This window comes from Dipodomys spectabilis, unplaced genomic scaffold (genome assembly GCF_019054845.1).
Source record: "Dipodomys spectabilis isolate Male_0828 unplaced genomic scaffold, ASM1905484v1 ptg000324l, whole genome shotgun sequence".
Classification (NCBI taxonomy): Eukaryota; Metazoa; Chordata; class Mammalia; order Rodentia; family Heteromyidae; genus Dipodomys; species Dipodomys spectabilis.
In genome coordinates this window covers 2,459,426-2,483,001 of record NW_024871001.1, presented here as the reverse complement: position 1 = coordinate 2,483,001, position 23,576 = coordinate 2,459,426, and the positions used below count along the sequence as shown (strand labels likewise).

The following is a 23,576-nucleotide window of genomic DNA, read 5'->3' as shown; positions in this document are numbered from 1 at the left end:
TAAATTCAATTTTCTCCTACTTTTTTATTGTAATAAAGCATACAGGAAAGCAGGGCGCCTGTGGATCATGTCTATAATCCTAGCTATTCAGGAGGCTGAGATTTGAAGGTCATGGTTTAAAGCCAGCTGTGGTAAGCAAATCCATAAGACATATATTGATATGTTATTGAAATAAATATATTACCATGATAATATAAGATTATATATAATGTATATAATATATAAAAATATATAATGTATATATAACTAAGTATATATTAGTTGTTAAAATACTATTAATTATTGGATTAATTCATATATTACTATTGGCATATTATAAATATTTAATTAAATATAATTAAATAATGTATGACTGTATAGTTATATTTAATAGAATACTTTATAAAATACATAATATTAACATACTTATTTAAGTATATTAATGCATATTTAACATGTACAGTTATATAATATATGCTACATTACTTATCAAATATTATCTATACAATATTTCATATATGCACCAACATGTTAGTTTCTTCCACATGGTTTGGACATTGTTTTTCGTGTTTTCTAGGAAAGTGGCTTCAACTCCAGAGAAGACTTCATTTTGCAGACTTAATTTGAACAGTAGTCTATAGTCAGATTTTAGAGTGCTTCAGAGGTTTCCTCTGAATTTTCCTCTTCAATTTAAAGCTGACTGAAAACTAGTAAGAGGAAGAGTATGAGGCCTGAGATGGTTTTTGTTTGTTTGTTTTTTAAGGAATTGCTGGCACTTTTGGCTCATGCCTGTAACCCTAGCTCCTTAGGAGGCTGAGATCTGAGGACTGAGTTTTGAAGCCAGCCTGTTCAGACAAATCTGACAGATTCTCATCTCCAATTAACCAGCAAAAAGCCAGAAGTGGAGGTGTGGCTCAAGTGATACCATACCAGTCGAGAGAAAAAGCTAAGCAAGAGCATGAGCCCCTGAGTTCAAGCCCCTCTACCAAAACTGGGGCGGGGGGGTGGGGGGAAGCTTTGTTCATTGCCACATGGAATAGCTAATACGTTCAAATTCCTTGAGTTAGAAAAAACACTTATGGTAGAGTAAGATTATCAAACCTCAAGTATTTTTACTCTTCATCACAAAACCTGTTTTTCTAACACCCTTGTGATTTTTGTAGGATCATATAAAGACTTCTAAATGATAGAATATGGGTAGAAGTGATTCACTCTATAGACAGGCCTAGTTCAGAAAACCCTCTCTGCAATCCATGGAGATCCTACAAGATGGCTTCCAAGGGTAAAGGAATCTGGGACTTTGAATGACATATAGAGAATAACCTTTCATTACTGCTACCAACAACCTACACTGGACCTTCAGAAGAACAAGAACCATTTTTTTAAACAAACTAAAGAGATTGAAAATAGTCATTATAGAGAATAATCTCCCTGACAAAGCTCATCATACAAAGAAAGTGCTGGGTAATACAAGCTGTACCTCCTAAGGCCTCTGTAGGTTATTATATTTTCACTCAGCCAAAATGCAGATCCAACAAAAGAAAAGTCTAGACAAAGCTGAATCGTCACACTTTTTTTGTCCTTTTGCTAAATTCACTACTAATATGTAGTAATACTCGACTTCCTTTGTCCCCTGCAGGAAAGTGGAATGAAAAACTCCCTCAGGGACGTATGAGGAGTGAGGGAAAGGTTTTTCCTTCTTGTTCACTGTCTAGAAATAAGATGAGGCTGGCCCTCAGATCTCTAACCTTAAGCCAACAAGAGAAGACACAAGGTTTGGGGGTTAGAACTGTTGGATCTCTGATCCCACTGAGGAAAATGAATCCCTGTAAGAGCCATGTAATTGGTGTCTGTGGGTTGTGATAATACTTTTTCCAGAATGGTCATGAGGTGGAGCGAAACAGATGACACATTAGATGATGCAATTTAGTTCTTTCCACCAGCTGTGAGGCTTGCAGAGTTGATGTCTCAGTCACATCTGTTTTCCTTCTGTACTGCAGACGACGTGGGGGCACTGCTCACCCTCAGACTTGTATAAAGAGAAAGAAGCAATAGAAGTGGGGTTAGAAAGCAAAACAACCATCTGATGCATCTGTGAGGAATGAAAATGGCTTCAACTCCCAAGAGCATTAGGAAATGCCTTGGGGGCAGAGTGGTCTGTAAGGGCTGCTGGAATCCCAAGGTTCACGAACCTGGCTACAGTGAACAATTACATGGGAGGTGGCTAGAAAGCCACCCTCAACTTTGTCATCAGATATGTGGAAGATTTAAGTACCAGCCTCAATTTCCTACATTCTCGCTAATACATAGTTTGGTGAGGTTGAAATTCTTCTTGTTTTTATCATCACAAAGATAAAGAAGTCAATCAAGAATATAAATTACTTACCCAAGATAATATGCAACCTGAATTCAAAATCATGTCTGATATGCAACCGAAACCATGGAACCAGTGATTTCTTTAATAAAAAGAAGTATAACTAGGACCTTGGAATAAAATTTCTTTTTTTAAGTAAGTTTTCTTTATTGTGAAAATACTGTACAGAGGGGTTACAATTACATGGGCAAGGTAATGAGTACATTTCCTATCAAGCATTGTTGCCTCTGCCTTTGTTTTTCCCCTACCATCCCTTCCCTCCCATCTCCACAACTACTTGGCTCTTAACAAGATGCTGACAAGGACTGTTGACAGAAGCAGCAAGTCACTCTTATGGTTCCAAAGCAGCACAGGTACTTACTCCTGGCCCAGGCTTCATGGGACAAGCTTGTTTTTTTGGCAAGGCCAATTTTCTCCTACTTTAGCTACACAAAATAAATACTCTTTGTATAATTTCTACCTGGAAATAGTTCAAACTAGATTCTTTTTAAAAAATATATCATGGCCAGGTGCTGGTGACTCAGGACTGTCATCCTAGCTACTCAGAGAGGCTGAGATCTGAAGATTCAGGTTCCTGCCTGGTCAGGAAAGTCTATAAGACTCTTTTTTTTTTTTTTGGGTCCGGTCGTGGGGCCTGAACTCTGGGCCTGGGCGCTGTCCCTCAGCTCTTCAGCTCAAGGCTAGCGCTCTACCACTTGAGCCACAGCGCCACTTCCGGCTTTTTTTTTCTTTTTGCTTATGTGGTGCTGAGGAATCGAACCCCAGGCCTCATGCGTGCAAGGCAAGCGCTCTACCACTGAGCCACCTTCCCAGCCCAGTCTATAAGACTTATCTCCAATTAACACCCAAAAGCCAGAAGTGGAGCTGTGGCTCAATTGGTAGAGTATTGGCCTAGAGGGAAAAAGCTTAAGGACAGCACCCAGGCCTTGAGTTCAAGCCCCAGTACTGGCACAAATATATATATATATATATATATATATATATATATATATATATATATATGTATATATATATATATATATGTATATATATATGCATATATGTATATAAACATATTTAATATATTTATGAGATATATTTTAATATAAGTATACGTTATACATGTATAAATATATTTATAATCTATATTATATGTACATGTGTGTAATCAAGGGGTATAGTATAAATATAAACAACATTCTTCCCTAGTCGACTACCAAGCCTCTGACCATGGATGGAATTGAAAAGTTTTAGGTTGTGCCTAACACTTTTGTTGTCCTGACTAAAACAGCATCCTTCTTGATTTCTCTATAAATCTAATTGTTGGATAGTATTTCCTTATATGGAGACAGTTTTTAGTCTTTAATGGGAAGGAAAGACAGTTTATTGTCAGAGATTTTTGGATTGTTTTTTCCTTGAGGGGCTAAAACTAGTTCTCTTGATAATTATTTTCCCCTTTATCCCAGCCTAAAGGTCCTTGATGAGTTCAACTCATATTCACTTGCTACTTCTCTATGATTATTTCTAGCTAGGACTATAATTCAATGAGGTCTGGGCAATATTTTCTTATCTCTTCCTTCTTTCAACTATTTGTTACTCGTACTGCATCTCCAATAATTACTTTTGAGATACATGCACTTTTTGTTTAAAAAGCTCTTCTCAGAATGTGATCCCCAACTGTTCACTCTCATTTCTGAGTCTGCAGATGAGTGAGGAGATGGTATGAATGACAATTTTCAGGGCCTACTATTCAAATTTACTTGCCATGAACACACTTCTTGCTGAAGGCAGTTCAAAGAGCAATGGAAAGATTGCACTTTTATGTTACCCTGACAGTTATTTTATATATGGCCAACCATATATAGTTCAAAAATGCAGTATCTTGGCTAAACATTTTGTCTTCAAAAGACATTCACTGGCTCCACTGTCAATTGTGGGAAGGACTGTAATGATTGGGAAAAGTTCTGGTCTAACAAGGAGCATAATGCCACTTTTCTGCTTGTCACATCATAATGAACAGCCTGGAGAAACAGCTGCAAGATGAAGGTGAGCAGCGGAAGCCTTGGTAGTGTGAACTGATTGCTGTCCGTCAGTATTCACATTTTATGTCACATCCTCTATCTCAGGGATTAATTGCCAAAGTGTATAAGGCGCATTTCAGATGCCAAATCCCTATTATCTTGGAGCCTTTTCTGAGGGCTGAATAATGGCTCATAGTGTACTACTATTTTTGGAAGTATGTAAGAGCTCTTTGATTAAGAAAAGCCGAAATTATTGTAAGAAATGGTCACAAGATGTTATCGTATGTTGTTGGTCTATGCTGGGGTCAAGTGAAGAGAGTTCCTGTTCTTTTTGCCTAAAGGTTTTCTCAATGCCTACATGTGATTCAAGGCCATACCTGCAGGGCAGGGGTGCTGAAAAGTTCATGGCCATAGGAACAACCTTTAAACAATGAGCAGCAGGAGTGATTGCGGAACTATTCCAGCTTTTTTTACATGGCAGTAAAGACAACTCTGAGATGAGCGCTTCATACATCCTCTGATGGCATTGAACCAGTTTCCTGCAGCCATCATGTGCTAATTAACCTGTACTTTATGAAATTTTATTCCTATTTTACATCACCTCTTCTCTTCTCTCTATGTTTGTTTATTGGGATCACTTCCTATATGAACAAAATGTTATTTGAAATCCAGTCCTGGTTTTTAAGTGTCTGTTTTGGGAAATTTTAACTAGTAACACATTACTAGTATTTTTTCTTATTGTGAATGTTTTTTAACTTATTATTAAGAATATTACTAGTTATTACACTCTATGTGCAAGTTATGAATCTTATTCTTAAAAAGAATCCTTGAACATGGCAGTATTGGGAACACTGTCTTTATTATTATTCTTGCACTAAAATCAGCTTGTGAAAAATGCTTTAATAAAATTTAATATGCCTAAACAAGCCTTAGGCAATGCTAAAAAAAACCTTATTCTTCCTCTTCCTCTTGATTTTTGGCTATGCATTTTCAAATATACTTCTAAGATAATTTTTGTAGTGCCCAATAAAATTTTCTTTTGAAAGAGGTATATAACTACCTCAAACATAAAAGCCATTGCATTATCAGTATTCAGAATGTCATGACACATAATTACAGCTCAATACATATCAGAATAAGAATTAATTAAGAAGTTAACTAACAGAAAATCACTCACAAATGAAATCAGATGCCCTAGACTTGATATCAAAATATCATGGCACCTAGAGGAAATATACATTGATTTTTCTCCAGATAGGTTTTGTTGTTCATATCTGGTCAAACCCTTCAGGTAATGCATTGGAAGTGCTAGAAACATATCCAATAATAGCAATTATTATAAAATATAAAGGTTGAAGAATTTTATTCCAGAAGACTGTTTAAATAAGAGCTTTTCAATCCTCCAAGACAGACAGAGAAGAGAATGAAATTGGAGCTTCTAAACTCTGAATATCTATGATAAAAATTTAGTTGGTCTTACAAATTCTAGAAAAGAAATCCATAGTTTGTAGCTGGAAAAAGATAATGCAATTCAAATTAAAGACAGCGATGTACCCCTTATACAGTGAGTACAGTAGACAGTATATGTGAGTCATATATATTCCCAAGAAAAGGTATAGCTTTAAAGATATATGCATTTATCCAAATATTAGCTTAAATTATGGAAGATAGCAAATTATTAAAATAAGCAATGGATATTTCAGGCATTATCTTAGCTTTTATAGTCAACAAAGAAAAAATTAGTAAAGAGAATAAAACATTAATGTAGTCCTATTAATGTCATCTGGAAATAGTTGGACATCATATGGATATTATATGTCATGTTGTTCTGTTCTGATTAAAGTGATTATCAATGCATACCTTTTGGTAGACATGCCCAAAGGATGTGGCTGGTGTTTAAAAAATGGTATCATTCAGAGTATGTGAGAAAGTAGTTCTAAGTTTGAGGGTCCATTTGGCAGAAGGGAGTCATATTATTGCATCATACACCAATCTCTTGGTATTAACTGCTCTCACTGTCTTCAATTATTACCATTTAACCATGCCACAAAATTCAACTTGCTGGTCTGAGGTTGCACAAGAATATCATATGACTTCCCTGTTAGGACAGAGAGGAAGGGAGGGAGAGGATGGGGGTGAAGGTGATGGCTGAATGGCACTGTTGTCTCTGGGGACAGAAGAAAACTTTTACACAGGCAAAAAAGCTCCTTTGGATTTAAAGCTACAATGAACATGTTATCAGCTGAATTTCTTTTTTGTGTTTATAAATTTAGAAGCAAAAACATATATTCTAGACTCTTCCATGTTAGGCAACAAGCTTCAAATCATATTTCATTGGTTTCAAATTGAGAGCTAAACCTTTTAGTGATTGCTGAGCAAAATCATTGCTTTGCAGAACTGAGAAGTTTAAGTGGCTATAACCTACATACTAGATTGATTGTCAGAGGAAATAACTTGCAAAGCTACTTTCTGTAAGCAGGGTAACAAAGCATTGTTTTTTTTTATCTGCTTCTGAAGACTTAATTGCCAAGAGGTATTGTCATAAAGTGAAATCTAAATCATTTTTGTATTGTCAATCAACAGTTCTGAAAAAAGCAAAATGATATGTTTCTTATACATAAAAACAAAACTAAATATTTTTCTATTTTTCTCAAACCCAAATGGTGGCTTTGTTATTCAATAGAATATTTGTGTGCTACTGCTTTGTTAAGAGTGAGAAAAATATTTTCTCAAAGTTAAATTAAATGATAGAGATATTTAAATAATGAAAATGTTAACAGTGAAGGTTCTGGCATATACTATAATAATTAGTATAAATACTAGACACATGTTTATCATGACACCTTTAAGTGTGAAAGAGAACTATGTTTTTTTTCACAAATTGTTTCCATTATTAGTACAAATAAGAGCTAACTGTCTTTAAAATAGTGCTATGTAATAAACTCAACGGTATATTTAAAGCAAAGCTATTTTTTGCTGCAACCTGTAAAGTTTATTTCTAGGGAGCCTTGTATATATGTTTATATGAATTGGGGAAGGGAAGAGAAATCACAAAATGGTGAAACAAAGGACAAAGGGTGAACCAATACAACAGCAATACCCACAAGACAATATGCTGGAAATGAATTTTACAGCTTGGGGGAGGGGTTGGGAGGAGGGAATGTGGGAGAAAAATGAAGGAGGGTGTAACAATGTTTGACAAGAAGTGTATTCATCACCTTATGTATCTAACTGTAACCCCTCTCTACATCACCTTGAAAATAAAATTAAATCAAAAAAATATAAACCAGAAGTCTTAGAAAGTTGTCTCTAACAGGAGATCTCTGAAATGGATCATTTGTCAGACACTGTAATGAGAACCCATGCACTACTGGTAAATGAAGCGTGGCTAGCTGCTGGTATGTGGTAATGATGAAATTCAAAGCTATTAGTTTTATAATACTTTGTGACAAAACTGTTTGTGTGAAATAATATGTCTATTGCAGTCTACCTAAATATTTTGGAGGGTTGAATTATCTCTTGATTATGGATCATTTCAAATGCATACAAAAGTAAAATATTGGAATGAATTCTTGTGTTCGCACCTATACATTAATAATAGTTCCTTGTAGGGAACTCTGGAGCCAAGCTGTGAGATCAGCCTCCTCAGTACTCAGACGGCTGAGAAGGACCCTGGAATGGTCAAAATAGGCAAGGCAAGATAAATGTGTAAGTCACAATTAACTGGACCTGATGATGTCTAAGTCACAGTTGATTGGACCCTATGACACTTGAGACAATGGGAATAAGATGAATGTTTGTGTTACGGTCACTGCTTCTCACTGCTCCCTAGCTATAGGGAGTTAGTTATTACTATGTGCACAAACTATGCCTTATACTAATGACTGTAATTACCTGCAGTAACCTTCCTTGTACTGAACTAAATACATGAACTTGCTTATGAGAGCTCTGGGTTCAGAAGCTGATGAGCTCTGGCCCCCCTGGTACCTTGCTTTTCTATTCGGCCTTTTTTCTTATTTATTCATCTCCTGTGTCCCATCTTGTTGTCCCTGGTTGTGGTTAGCAACAATTCCCTTCTACTTCCACATTGTTTCAAAGATAATATAAGACATTGAATCAGTTCACCCATAAATATTTTCAGGTGCAATTCTAAAATTGGGAACTCTTTGTGATATAAAATATTGCTTGGAATCTTCTTTTATAGGTGTTATATTTATAACTAGGAAGTCAAAGCAGTCACTTTCATATAACATTTTGCTGTCAGAAGGAGTGCAACTTTTACTCCAGATGACTGATTGTTGCTGAGAGACCATTTTATGTAAATTGGCGGTTACATGAGAAATGGCTCTAAAAAGCATTTCTTCATTTACTAGTAAGTTAAAAAAAAAAACTGTCTCCTAAAAGCTTTTCAAACGCTATATAATTAAAAGCAAAAAAATTGCAATTTTGAATTTAAGAAGTGTCAGTCTAGATGAGAATTCAGAGACTCATTGTGCAGATTATTGTGAATTGCCCCCCAATATTTTTTCCCAACTCTCCTCTCTCTGCTTAATGGAAGTGCCAATATTTAGCTGGCACATGGAAGACTTGTTTAATGGAAGTGCCAATTTAGCTGGCAACACAAACGCTTGTATATGTGTATCCCTTGCAGTAATTCAGGCCAGATATTAAATTCTGACCAAGGAAATACAAGCAGAAGTCCCTTTTCCTCCCCTTTCTGTTATCCCTTTCTGCTGGATGGGATGCAAATGTGGTAGGGGTATACCATTTGGGGCCATACAGATAGATAACACAGTATAATGGGAAACAATGAGATGACAGGAACATAGGAACCTTACTTTTCTGAAGCCCCAATAGCATCCTGGATCTCTTACACCCAGACATGTATGAGAGAAAACTACTTTGTGTCCCAATGCACTAGCTCAATGCTCTTAGTGCACAAGCAACAAAACAAAGATCCAGACGAATGAGCATATCCCAAATGACTCAGTAAGATGCATTGAGTCTAACTCAAGCCTTCTAGTTCTACACTCATTTCCTTATTTCTACTGTTGCTAAGTGAAGGAGATATTGTTAAAAAGTTACTTTGAAATTTGAAATAATGTTTTTATTTTTTGTGATTATTGTTTTTTAACTAGGAATAGAGTTATGAACCAAGGTAGAATATGATTTTGCTCAATGAACATTAGACATTAAAAGCTTAAGCTTTATTGTCATGTGTAAAATTCATTTTATAAAGGTCCCTCTCAAACTTAGGATATTGCATTTAAGATTTCTTACAAAACTAGAAGAAATCTAGAAGAGAATCTAGAACAAAGCTAGAATATCCCTGTAGAGGCCCAGTGTTAGTGGCTCATGCCTTTAATCTTAGTTACTCAGGAGGCCAAGATCTGAGGATCAGGGTTCAAAGCCAGCTCTTATCACCAATTAACCAGCAAACCAAAACAGAAGTAGAGCTGTGGTGCAAGTGTGAGAATGGCGGCCTTGAGCAAAAACAAACAAACAAACTAAAGCACAAAGCCCTGTGTTCAAATCTTGGTATTCCCAACAAAAATATTAGCATTTTTAGTTTAAATATTTTGATTTTCTCTGAGCAGCCCACTAACATCATGATAAAAGTTTTCTGATAATTTGGGGTTTGGGTTGAACGAATTGTTCAACTTCCTCTCCAAAAGGTGATATTGTCTCTGGATTTAGTAAACTGAGGCAGTCAACTGTTCCTTGTCTGTGTTCTGTTGAGTTATAAATGAATATGCATGCATTAGTCTCTAAATAATAATATTTAGTTGATAGTCATAACTGACTTGAAAGTCTCGATAGTCATAACTAGAAATTTAGATGTAAGAGTAATGCTTTAGTTACTCTATTATGATCCAAAACTGCATTAGTGTTTACTATTACCACACACAGAAGTCTAGGACTTAGCAAAACATTGCTAGAACCATACCAAATTTTCATTGAGGCATGACATACATACAGAAAAGTAAGTAAGTCGTAAGAGTCAGTACAATAAGAAATAAATATATTTTATAATAATAAAAAATTAAAAATAAAAAGAAATAAATATACTTGTAAGACTAGAGCAGAATCAGTGTTCAAGAATATTCCTGTACCACTTTGCAGGCATTATCTGCAAGGGTATGTATTCTCTTGACTTCTTACACCAGAGATTACCCTCTCCAGTCTTTGAAGCTCATATAAATGGAATTATGTGGTATCTATTGTCCTTTTTTATATTGGTGACATTTATTTCGTGTTTTAAATTTTTATATGTTTTTTATTGTATAAAGACAGTACAGAGGGGTTACAGTTACATGAGTAAGGTCATGTGTACATTTCCTATCGAGCATTGTTACCTCCTCCTGTATCTATTCCTTTTACTATGCCTTTGGCTTGACAGCAAAATTCAACTAAACTGTTGAGGTTTCTTTTCATAAAAATAGAATATACATTGTGTGACTGTATCGATTTATTCATTCATATCACTGTTGTTTGTGTAGCATAGTTTTAAGTCTAACTTTTTAAGTACAAGGGTATGAGCTTGGGACCTACCCATGAAACACTGAGGTACATTTTCTTTTAATTTTAGATTTTGTGAATATAGGCTTTCATGCTTGTTATACTGGGGCTAGCCAGGACTATGAGCCTCCTACCTAGGTCTGCCGTATAGCTAGGATTACAAGCTTGAACCACTATGCCCATGTCTCATTTTTTGCCTAGGCTGGCCTTGAATCTTGATCCTATGGATGTCTTCCTCTCAAGGAACTAGCATTACCTATGTGAGCCATAGGGCCTGGCCTGAATTATTTTTATTAAATAAGAATTTGTGGTTTTTTTTCCTGCTAATGATCATTCTGTATTCTATACTCTGATTTGTGAACCATATTTATAGAGTGTTTTCTTTTTGTGAAAAGTACTGATTAAAAAAATACCTCTATTCTCTTGTAATTTAAATACTTATGGGCAAAGAGCAGATAACAGGATTAAGAAGAAAGACTAAAGGTATCTAATGCTAGGCACTCTGGGAAAGTGACCAAGAGCAATATTACATCAGCCAACCTTTCAGGTAAGTAAGGTCAGAAAAGCACTGAGGAGTGAGCAGCAAACAAATGTAACAATCCTTAAGAAAGAAAAGTAGCCCACTCCCCTCCTGCACAGGCAAAGAATCCAGTGCCAGAGTTTAAGTGGGGCTGTGTAGTTGCCTAGTGTGTGTGTGTTGGGAGAGGTATTTGAGGCAAAAGGAGCAAAACTGGCACTTTAAAGATAAACAAAGATTGCAACAATGAGATGTACAAAAATGAACTTTACAACTTTGGCGGGGAGGGGCGGCAGCGGATGGGAAGGGATGGGAAGGGGAAACAAAGGAGGAGGCAACAATAGTTGATAAGAAATGTACTCATTACCTTGCTCATGTAATTGTAACACCTCTGTATGGTATTTTCACAATAAAAAAGATAAACAAAGATCATAAATGCTTATCTAAATGAACCAGAAAGAAGAGAAAGGAGACCCACAATAATAAAATTAGAGATGTAAATTGGGACAACGGACATCAATGAAATTCAGAGGATTATTAGGGAACACTTCAGATATTTATTCTAATAAATTAGAAAATCTGGAATAAAAGGTTACATTTCTAGACGCATTGGACCCAAAGCTAAAGCAGTAAAATACAAACTACTTAAGCATATCTATAACATACAACAAGACTGTTTTAAAGTAGTTTAAAAGAGTCCTCAACTAAAGAAAAGCACAGAACCAGCCTCTGATGAAGAACTAACATCAAGACTCCTCAAACTAGTCCATGAAATAGAAAAAGAAAAAATGTCATCACTCATTTTATGCAGCCAGTGTTACTGTGATACCCCAATTGGACAAAAACACACATGAAAATCGCATAATGAAAACCACTAAATAGTTTTTTAAGGAAACGAGAAAAGACAGGTGTTAGGAGAATGGAGAGGAGATGAATTCAATTAAGAAATGTGATACATGTATATGGAAATATGACAATAACATAGATCTCTTTATACAATCCACTTAGGCTAAGCAAAACTTACTTAAAAACAAAACAGAAATAATTTGATAACTTCAGCTGGCAAATTACACTATTGTGATCAAACATATGTCTAAAAGTTTGCTGGCATCTTGGTGATTCTCAAATTTCCAAACTTTTGTCAGCATTTATGCCCTTTGGCCTCTTTAAGGTTATCACTTTAGTCTTTTTTACCCTGTCTCTTGGTGACAATCAACAAGGAAAAATGTGGCAAATATTCTAGCATTCCTGGGTGACATAAGAGGGTTTAGAAGAACCTAGGTATCCGTGATCTCTTGTGGGTAAAATGGCCCTCATAGCATGCTTGAGCTTGGTAATGTCCTTTCTAGACTCTCTCAACAAAGTAAAATGATGAGAATTAAGGTAAATCCCTAGCTTATATTTTCATACAGTACCTCCAGAATTAAAGTCATACATTTATTTGTAAGAAGCCAGTTTTACTGGATAGGCAATAAATATGTGTGATGTAAACATCTCACTCATTATTAAACAATGCTAAGTGTGTATAAAATATACTTTAATTTCTAAATGAATTCAAGATTGGAGGTAAGGGCCTGAAATTATAGTTTAGTGGTGTGTGTGTGTGTGTGTGTGTGTGTGTGTGTGTGAGCGAGAGAGAGAGAGAGAGAGAGAGAGAGAGAGAGAGAGAGAGAGAGACCCATAGGATCCATTTTTATAAGAAGTGCTTTTATGTGAATGATCCAGAAGATAAAAGAAGACAATTTAACTTATAATCAGATGTCCAAAACCCTGGACATACTTTAGATACTTTAGATCATGGCTTCATATGTCATTTTAGGAGTAAGAAAGCAGACACAAACAATGTAGGCCCTCCCTGTTGTGCTGTTTACTGATAGACAGGTCTGTAAATCTCTCACCCTTCACTAAATTGAACTAAAGTTTACTTGGTTTGAATTAAACACACACCGTAACATGAGGTTTCTTTGAAAGCATTCACAACAAAATTTACAAATCACTTCTTTACAAGATAGAATTGTAGAGATACAGACACAGCCTTAAGAAGTTTCATGGCAGGATTGGGAATTATCCAAATATATGCAGTGCAGGACAGAAATTGAAATTCTGGGCGGGGTAGGGGGAGAAGTCTGGTATACGCAGCAGTTAGTAGAATTCAAAAGGTGGTGATAAGGTCTTTCTGGTCCTCTTAGAGCAATATGCTGGGAAAAGAGCCACACTTTTGATTGTTTCAGCCTGGGTATTGTGCCACTAACCAGGAGAAAAGCATTTGTGTGAATATTACAGCTAGATCTAGGAGGAACTCTCATTGTCCTCTGTACATAAAACAGCAGGCTGCTCAAAACAATCCAGTCTCCTGGTTGCAGAAGATCCTCAGGTTGTCTTATGCATTGAAAGAAGCGAAACAAACTTCAGGGTGAGAATATTCAAATTTTCATCTGGCAGAATAAACACTAATGAGTAAAAGTTCCACGTGCTTCCCACTTCCACGTAAGGAAGTCATTATCAAATCCACCAAATACAGAATTTCTGTCTCTGAATTTTTCCAGACAGTTGCTTAGTGATGGGTTATATGCTGTGAATAGAACATCAAAAATATTTCTATTTATTTTGTTTTTGTTTCTGGTAAGAATTGGTTTTCTCTTTCTTTCTTTCTTTCTTTCTTTCTTTCTTTCTTTCTTTCTTTCTTTCTTTCTTTCTTTCTTTCTTTCTTTCTTTCTTTCTTTCTTTCTTTCTTTCTTTTCAGCGCCAGCCCTGAGGCTTCCTCAGGGGCCAGGCTCTGTCTCAGAGGTTTTTTGTTTGTATACATGTTTGTTTGTTTGTTGCTTAAGGCTAGAAGACTACCACTTGTGCCACAGCTCCACTTCCAGTATTTTGGTGGTTAATTGGAGATGAGTTTCAAGGACTTTCCTGCCCAGCCTGGCTTTGAACCTCAGTCCTCATATTTTAGCCTCCTGAGTAGCTAGGATTACAGGTATAAACCATTGCTCCTGTCTAAGAGTAATGTTTACTTAGTTAAATTTAAAATATAAGCAGCAAAACTCTAAGTTTGAAACTCACTACAAATTATAATTGATTATGTAGGCATGTAATTAATTTTGATGATAGGAATTTAAAAATCACCTGCTCTGATATCTGCTATGCTTCTGACAGTATTTCTCTTAGTAAAGTAAGCCAACTGAATTACATACCACTAATAGGTAAGGATGAAGTGTTCCATAAAGAACATTTTTCTTTCTTTATATTTTGACCAGTCCTGGGGCTCCACAGTGCCACTTCCAGCTTTTTCTGAGTACTTTATTGGAGATAACAATCTCACAGACCTTCCTGCCTGCTCAGGCTGGCTTCTAACTGCAATCCTCAGATCTCAGCCTCCTGGGTAATTAGGATTACAGGCATGAGCCACTGGAAAGCATGCTCACGTGTGCGCACACACACACACCATTTTCAAAAAGCTGGACATAAAGATGCGTGTCTATGATCCTAACATTCATGAGGCTGAAGCAGGAGGATTGTGATTTTGTGATTTGCATGCTAGCCTGAGTTACATAAGGAGTTCCAGGCTGGCCTGAGCTATATAGTAATGCCTTGTCTTAAAATAATATGTATTTGGAGTTGGAGGCATGGCTCAGGTGTTAGGGCAGCTGCCTATGAGTGAAAAGCAAGTTCCAGTTCCAGTCCCATCTCGGATCAAAATAAAAACAAAACATAGTTGATTCTCATTGCTAATTGCCTGGACCAAATTTAGTATTATTGTAAAAAACTATTTTTAATAAATAAAAATAATACATTAGATGGTAAGTGTTAAATTGAATAAAAGAAACAGATGCCAAGGTATAAAGTACACTGGCTCATGCATATGATCTTAGCTTCTCAGTAGGCAGAGATTTTGAGGATCATGCTTCAAAGCTTTCCTGGGCAGAAGAGTCTGCAAGATTCAATCTCCAAAAGAAAAAATAAACAGCAAAATCCAGGTTAGCAACATAGTGAGGTGTTAGATTGCCAGCAGAAAAATCAAAGAGAGCAAGCTCAAGGCCCTGGGTTCAAAGCCCAGAACTGCAAAGAGATAGATGATAGATAGATAGATAGACAGACAGACAGACAGACAGACAGACAGACAGACAGACAGGTAGATAGATAGATAGATAGATAGATAGATAGATAGATAGATAGATAGATAGATAGATAGATAGATAGATAGATAGATATGGGGAATTACATGAGTCCATTTGTCCATTTTCCTCAACTTGCAATTGAGAAAGTCAAATCCCAATGTGCTTTGCCATTTTTTATTGTATGAGTTGTTAGCCTATGACTTTGAACCTCAACTCCAGTGAGTGAACTCCAGTGAGTGAATTAGACTTATTGGTAGTCAAGCTCCAAGATGGCCCGAACAATCCTCACCTCCTGATATTTGTGCTCTTGTACACTCTCATCCCACAGTAAACACTGGCTGAATCTGTGTGCCAAATGGAATGTGGTAGAGGTGATACATTGGAACTTCAAATCTGAGACCAAGATCTTAAGAGGCCTAGAAGCTTTCATCTATGCCTCTTAAAATACTCAAGTATCCACACAGCTGTGTGGCACTCCAAGCCTTGAGTGAAGTGGTGAGTTCCAGGAAGCTCTTTCAGCATCTTACAGAGGAAGGTCCTTTGTAGCCGCAGCAAGAGGTAGTGGGGCCTTTTCATGAGGCAGATCAGGTTTCTTTTGGATTGATGTCCTGTCCAGTGTCAAGGCTTGTAGCCCTTTCTCAAAGAGAGGATTTACCATGTTGTTTGCCTCCTGCTTCTTAACAACAACAGGAACTATCTACTTCCACTAGGCCTTCTTTCTTTTTAGTAGCCTGCACAGATGAAGAGATTACTCTCTGTCTTTCCCCACCCCTCTTCCTCTCTCTCACTGGGGTTTGAGCTGAGAGCTTCACTATTGCCAACTTCACCAGTGACCATTGGACCACTTGAACCACACCCTCATCCTCCTATTTTCTTTGTTTAGTTTTGAAATAGGTTCTCACTTTTTGCCTAGGGCCAGCCTGGACCACAATTCTCCTATTTATACTTCCCAAGTGTGAGGGCAATGATAGATGTGGACCACTATGGCCAGATATTTCTGATGTTGCAAGGAATTTTTCCTGGCCTGTCCTCAAATGACAATCCTATCAATTTTAACTTCTCTAGTATCTGGACTTACAGGTATAGGCCACCATCCCTTGTTTAGGATTGCCTTTTGATGTGCTAAGGGAAAGACAAGGGGGCATGGAGAAATGTTTTCTCATACAAACAAGCCTGGCTTTCAAGATCCAGACTTCAATTTTGTAAAAAAAAATTCCTGTTTTGCTTTTCCAATCCCAAATAGAAATATTCTGCTTTCTTTCTAATTTTCATTCTTTGTCCTAGGCAGATGATGACTCAAAATGACTAGGATCAGGACTCAGTGGTGCAAAAAGAAATGTTCAGTGATATATATTTAATCATATGATGTTATGTTTATTACAATTATATAAAAAGCTTTTCATGAATTGTCTGAAACCTTCTAAGAAAGTAGTCACAGAAAAATTAAAAATTTATAAGAAGTCAGTTGGTGGCTCATATCTGTAATCCTAGCTAATCAGGAGGCTGAGATCTGACAATCACACTTTGAAGACAGCTTAAGCTGGCTAACCAGCTACAAAGCCAGATGTGGAGGTGTAGCTCATGTGGGAGAGTACCTCCATGAATAAAAAAGCCAAGCAAAGGTGTGAGGCTTTTGAGTTCCAGCCCCAGTATTGGCACACAGACACAGTAAAACTAAAGACACCCACCCATCTGTCCAGACCAACCAGGGTCTTGAATGTAGCTACCTCCAAAGTTCATGCTCTTACCCACAATGTCTTCTCTGGACCTATGTGGCCCTTTATCCACTGCATTCCACCACATCTCTCAAGCCACAGTAAGATGAAGAGCATTGGGAAAGCAATGCTTTGGACTGAGACAGCTAGGAAATTCATTACCAATATGTATTTTGGAAGGAGCTGGAAAATAATATCCAAAAAGTCAACGAATTTGTAGGAAGATTACTCCAAGGGTATTTACTATCCATCCTTAAATTTCCTCCTGCTGTGACAGGGATTTTTCTGCCTCTGTGAAGTCCAAGTTTGCTCTAGGCTCTTTGGAATTCCAGACTCTTCCCTGAAGGCAGCACTGTTTATGCTCCATTTCTCCAGTGCAAGCCTCCCACATGGCTGACTCCTGGTTCCCTGGACACCTTCACTGCGCTTGCGTGGTTCAGTCTCTGCTGCCTTCTGATGTTTCTTCATGTGCTATTTATCCCCTCAGCTTGATCATGCCCTCCTCTACTTTGAGGACCACACCCTTTACCAGGTTTGCAGGTCCTCTGTGCCCAGCACAGCAAGGAACGCACAGTGGTTGCTCAGTAGATATTTACACATTGATTCACTTGGGGAAAATAACCTCACAGCTTCTCCACTTGAGCCCTTTCCTTACTTAATCACTCTGGGTGAATCTTTAAAACTTACATTCAATCTCTTGCTTCCTTTACGTTTCAAACATGTGCCTTAGGCTTTAGGCTAAGCCATCTGTGTAGAAATTTGAGCACCCCCAGTTCCCTGCTGAGTGAGTTTGGGCGAGGTGTCCATACTGCTTTGTGACTGGTTCCACAAATGGGAGCCCCAGGGTCTCAGCCAATGGATGTGAGAAGTCCAGGAGATGCTGAATGTATATGCAACCGGCAGATTCATGCCAGCCACCCTGTCCGCAATCAGTAAGTACCTGTCAGCTACTAAGAAACGGAAGGTGCTTGCGAGACCCCTGCTCCCTGTAGTCCCAGCTACTTAGGAGGCTTTGGTGGGAGCATGGGTGGATGCCAGGAGTGCCAGGTGGGGCTGAGCAACAGCCAAACCCCACCTCACGGCAAGCACCCCACAACCAAAAGTGAATGCATGCTCCTCGTTATCCGATAAGCACCCTTCTCCCGCTGCATTGTTTCTGTGCAGCACGTACGGATGTGTCCATGTTAAAACGTATCACTTTTCGCTCTGCCCACCCATTACATCACGGTTTCCTGACTTCACAGTGATTTCCCAACGGATCCCGGCAGTCCTATTCCATGTGGCCACCAGGTGGCTGTGTCGGCCCAGCCAGACGCCTACTCTGGCTGGTTCCCTAAAGGCCAGGGCTGCTGGGTTGACAGTTGGTCTGGGTCCCAGAGGTATTGGTCACGTGGCTTACCCGGGCGGGGCTCCCTTGACTCCACTGCCCTGGGCTTCTGCTGCTCTGGCCTCTGCCTGGAGCGCCTTCCACCCTGAGCGCCCCAGGCACCATGGCGTTCCCGTGGCTGAGGCGGCTTAGCCACCGCCCTGCCCAGGTGCTGGCCAGACATCAAGGCTTGAAAAGAGCCACCTGGGATTGATGGGTCACAGGGGAGCTCTATGTGGAGTCTTTTGAGGAGCCACTACACTACTTTCCAAAGTGGTTGAACAAGTTTACACTCCCACCAACAATGCAGTAAGGTTCCCTTCTGTCCACATCCCCTCCAGCATCTGTTGTTATTAGAGTTCTTGATTATAGCCATTCTACCTGGGGTGAGGTAGTATCTCAATGTTGTTTTGACTTGCATTTATTTTATGGCTAGGGAGGTTGAGCATTTCTTCATGTGTCTATTGGCCATCCTTCTTTCTTCTTCAGAGAAGTTTCTCTTTAAGTCTTTAGCCCACTTACTTATTGGGCAGTTGTTTCTTTGAGGATTTGTTGTTGGGGGATCCAAACAATCACAAACAAGACCATACTAAAGCTACCAGCACAACTATGTTTATCACAGCATTATTCACCATAGCTAAGATATGGAACCAACCCAGATGCCCCTCAGTAGATGAATGGATCAAGAAAATGTGGTATATATACACAATGGAATTCTATGCCTCCATCAGAAAACATGACATTACCCCATTTGTTAGGAAATGGAAAGACTTGGAAAAAATTAGATTAAGTGAAGTAAGTCAGGCCCATTAAACATAGGTCCCATGGTTTCCCTTATTTGCAATAACTAGTATAAGTTGAGAACAAGTAGAAAAAGTCAAAAGCTATGTACATATGATCATATAAGATGATGTTAAGTGAATGAACCCGAAACATTGGGACACAACTTGTTTTTTTTCTTTCTTGCTATTGTTTTTAATGTATCTAAAACGTACTATGTGAATTTTTTTTTGTTTGTCTTGTATGTTCTTCCCCCACCGTATAACCCCTGTTTTCACTGTATTTGATGTCGGTGCCCTGCATGTTGGATATGCATTTTTCTAATTTGGGGAGGGGAAGGGAAATAACAAAATGCTGAAACAAGGATACAGGTTGACCCATTGTAACAATGACATGTACAAGACACTATGTTGAAAGCGAAGTTTACAAGGGGGGGGGGAGAGTTGGGGAAGTGGGGAGGGAAGGGATGGATGGTAGGGGAGAAACAAAGGAGGGGGTAACAATGCTTGATAGGGAATGTAGTCATTACCTTACTCATGAACCTGTAATCCCTCTGCACACTATTTTTACAGTAAAAAACATAAAGAGTCATCTGTTCTGGTGCAGCTGCCTCATAGAGTTGGCTACTCAGGAGGCTGAGATCTGACGCGGTTCAAAGCCAGCCTGGGCTGGAAAGTCCGCGAGCGTCTTCAGTTAAATACCAGAAAGTATGGCCATGGAGCCTTGACCAAAAGAGCGTGGGACAGCTCCCAGCCCCAAGGTCAAGTGCCAGCGGATACCAGCACGAAAGAAAAGGGCAAAAGAAGGCCATCTGGAAAGGCCTAGAAAACTGAAGCACAAGTCGCTCAGCATTGGTTCCTGAAGAGACAGGAGAGGGCGGGCGGCGTGCAGGGCAGTCCATGGCGGCCAGAGCCACGGCGGCCAGGTCCACGGCGGCCAGGTCCACGGCAGCCAGCGCCATGCAGTGCGGCTTGCGAGTCAGCGCAGCGGGCCATGCAGTGTGAGGGGAACAATGGGCAGGCGAAAGTGAGGTCTTTGTCCGTTTTGGGTTAGGGCCCCCCACGTGTGCAGCCCCCCCGAGGCCCACCCTGTGTGTAGGCCACTGTGGGGTCCGTCACAGACCGCGGCTCCTCTTCCCCACGCGGACAGGACAAGCCCCGCCACCAGCAGCGGTGGCTGCAGCAGCCCAGCTCCCCGCCAGGCCTCTAGGGATCCCCGGGCATCACCCCACTTCCCCCTCTGACCAGGACACGCGGAGACCCCAGGGGACGTCACACAGTGCGCGGGGCACACAGGCTGCACGTGGGGAAGAGCTGGCCCTGTGCGGAGGCGTCCGCCTTCAAGCCCTCGCCCAGCCTCCAATGCTCTGAGCAGCTGGAGGCCGTCCATGCCCGACTTCAGCAGCTGGAGGCCATCCATGCCCGACTTCAGCAGCTGGAGGCCATCCATGCCCGACTTCAGCAGCTGGAGGCCGTCCATGCCCGACTTCAGCAGCCCAGAGGAGGCTCCGTCAGCCCGCACGCCCCCAGGCCCAGGCGCACCCCCTCTTGTCATCCCAGCTCACAGCCACAGAGAACCCACGCCTGGCAACTTGGCCTTCCACGCTGGGAAGGTTGGGGTGTTCTAAGCTAGGGCCCATCAGAAGCCACTCCAGGAAAGAGGCTCCATCCCGCCCAGGCAGGCATGTCATCCCAGGACCAGGCCATGTGGCCCGGAGTAGACGCCATCTTTGGGGCTTAGGAGCAGCCTGTACTCGGATGCAGAGCTGGGGTACCGTTCCCATGGGTCCTCAGTAACCGTCCACCGTGAATGGCCAGCTCTGTAAACGGTCCAGGAAGAAATAGATATTCTCACCTGAAAAGAGACAGGAGAGGAGAACAGGGACGGCTCTTCTGCAAGGGGTGGGGGGAGGTAGACATGCTATTTATGGGACATGAGTGCCCCACAAAGTCTGGCTTTGATCCTCAGAAAGCAGTGTCCACAGATTCTCCGTTCCTGCTGCTGCCACTGTAAGCTTCACCCCAAGTTCTGAGGAAGAAGACGCAGGAGCACACTGTGGTGATAGTTCCATGTTACTGCATGGTTTGCAGCAGTGAAAGCAGCAATTGGCCCTCCAGAATGGCCATATTTTTGCTGCTCACATCAACTAGGGACATCAAATAACTGATTATTAGTTGAATAATACCTGGGTGATGGCTTTTATTACAGGTCTTCAGGTTGGGACTATGATTGCTTCATTAGGCTTTCAGGTTCCCAACTTGTTGGACTGAGTAGCTACTGATTTCTACAGCTCATCAGCTTCCAGATGACCATTTTGGCACCATCCAACCTCTGACCTTACAAACCAATCTAGTCAATGTCCTCTTATATCACTCCTAAATGGTTCTCCCCTTCAACTGTCTTTACCTGTCCACATGATTGAAAGCAAGCAAGTCATGTGTGATAATTCATTCTTTTTTGTTCACAATTACAAATATGAATGTTGCCCCAAAGCTTCATGTTTTCCAATCGTTCTAGTAAGATAATGTAGTTTTTATGTGTAACTAATGGGCAAAAATCACACATTTAGCAAAAGTAGAAACAGAAGTATTGTGAAGGCAATGTGCATGTCCCCAGTCACTGTGAGCACCCTAGGTCACTCTGTGTCTGTGGGGAAAAACTAGCTAAAGCTCAGTGGCATTATCATTGTGGCTCATGCCACCTGACAAAAAAGGTTCTGTGCTGTGTTATATGCACATTCACATTTTTGTAAACTAAAAGTTCTAATACGCTTGAAGAAACTTTTAACTATGTTGTGTGTTGGGGATTCATGGACTCACATGCCAGACAGCATCCTATCACTAAGCTCTACAGGCAGCCAATGATCCCTTTGCTTCAATTCTGCCCAATGGACTTTCCTCTCCAGTGCTCTTAGACACACATTATGGTTTGGCAGTTTTACCATGCAGACACCAGAGCCCCAGACCACCTACCCCATCATCCCCCTTTATCTCTCACCATCCATAACTATCTTGGTTATAAGGAAGGAGTAGTCTAATTTTGTATATCCAGGGGCCCATGCATTGCCTCCCCACTCCTCTTGCTGGGGAGGCTGAGTCCCAAGAATGTGGGGCATAGTTGTGGAGGGACTCCTGGATACTCATTTTTAAACATACCTGAGGCAGTGCCATCATTCATTAAAGGTTATAGTTTTGTCCATGAGTTAAGAAGAGACACGGTTTTGCTCAGAACCAAGTAACTTTATTGGAAGTAGTGTTTAAACAGAAAGGAAAAGGTAGTGAGCATCAGGCCAGAATAAAGTAAGTGTCTGGCCTTGTGGCTAGGGAAGACCCTCCTCCTTGGCATTAAGAAGAGTCCCACAGTTCAACCTTTCTGGTCTTTGTCACCCAGGGTGAGGCGGTCAAAGAGGTATTCGCCAATCTTATCTCCCAGAGAGCAGACTTTACGCAGGTTGATCAGGAAATGCTCCAGCTTCAAGAGCATGTCCTGCTGCTGGTTCAGGAAATTTTCCTTAATGAAGCTGCACAGATGCTTGTCACCTCTGCCGTCGGCCACATGGTACAGATCGAGGAGGCTCTCCGCGATGGTCATCTCCAGATGGAAGGAACTCTCCAAGGTCTGGAGGCCACCATGCCAGTTGTCGCGATCCGGCTGGGCGATGTCGCGCAGATTCATGCGGCCACCACGATCATTTTGCATTTTCAGGAGCTTCTCGGCGCTCGCCTTCCATCTGTGTGACTGGCGCAGGAAGAAAGAGCTAAAATGTTCCAGAGCCACGTCGTCGCGGCCACAGTGGAAAGCCATGGACAGATAGACGTAGGAGGCGTAGAGCTGCAGCTGGATCTGGTTGTTGACCGCCAATTCACAGTCAGAGTGGTAATTCTGTCGCATCAGCACAGGGCTCGATGGCCCTGAGGTGGCCATGGGAGTTGGAAGGAGGACAGCGAGGAAGAAGGCAAAGGGGTCTTAAGCTCTGTGGCCCTAGGATGAAGTTTTGAACAGCAGCTGGAGGAGCTGGTGGTGGTTGTACCAGGGGGCAGTTGGCGAAGGAATGGAATGCGTCACAAGCCCAACCAGAAGTACGTAATTCCATCCGGGCATTTGGCAAACATGGCGGTCTGGGATTTCGTGTTACTGGCGTTCGTAGGCTCAGCCTTGGGTTCTGATTTCCATGCACAACCTTTACAGTCTAACCTATTTAATAAATGGAAAGA

The 23,576-nt window shown here is 40.2% G+C and overlaps 1 protein-coding gene across 1 annotated transcript; it reads right to left on the bottom strand.

The window, feature by feature from the left end:
• Window positions 1–22,725: 22,725 nt before the first annotated feature.
• LOC122128183 (ferritin heavy chain-like) lies at window positions 22,726–23,286 on the bottom strand. Its single transcript, XM_042702466.1, has one exon. The coding sequence runs from the start codon at window positions 23,284–23,286 to the stop codon at window positions 22,726–22,728; it is 561 nt and encodes a 186-aa protein (XP_042558400.1).
• Between the last annotated feature and the right edge of the window lie 290 nt (window positions 23,287–23,576).

Bases quoted from the DNA above. Each gene is read 5' to 3' on its own strand.
- LOC122128183 (XM_042702466.1), bottom strand. From the start codon at position 23,286: ATGGCCACCTCAGGGCCATCGAGCCCTGTGCTGATGCGACAGAATTAC.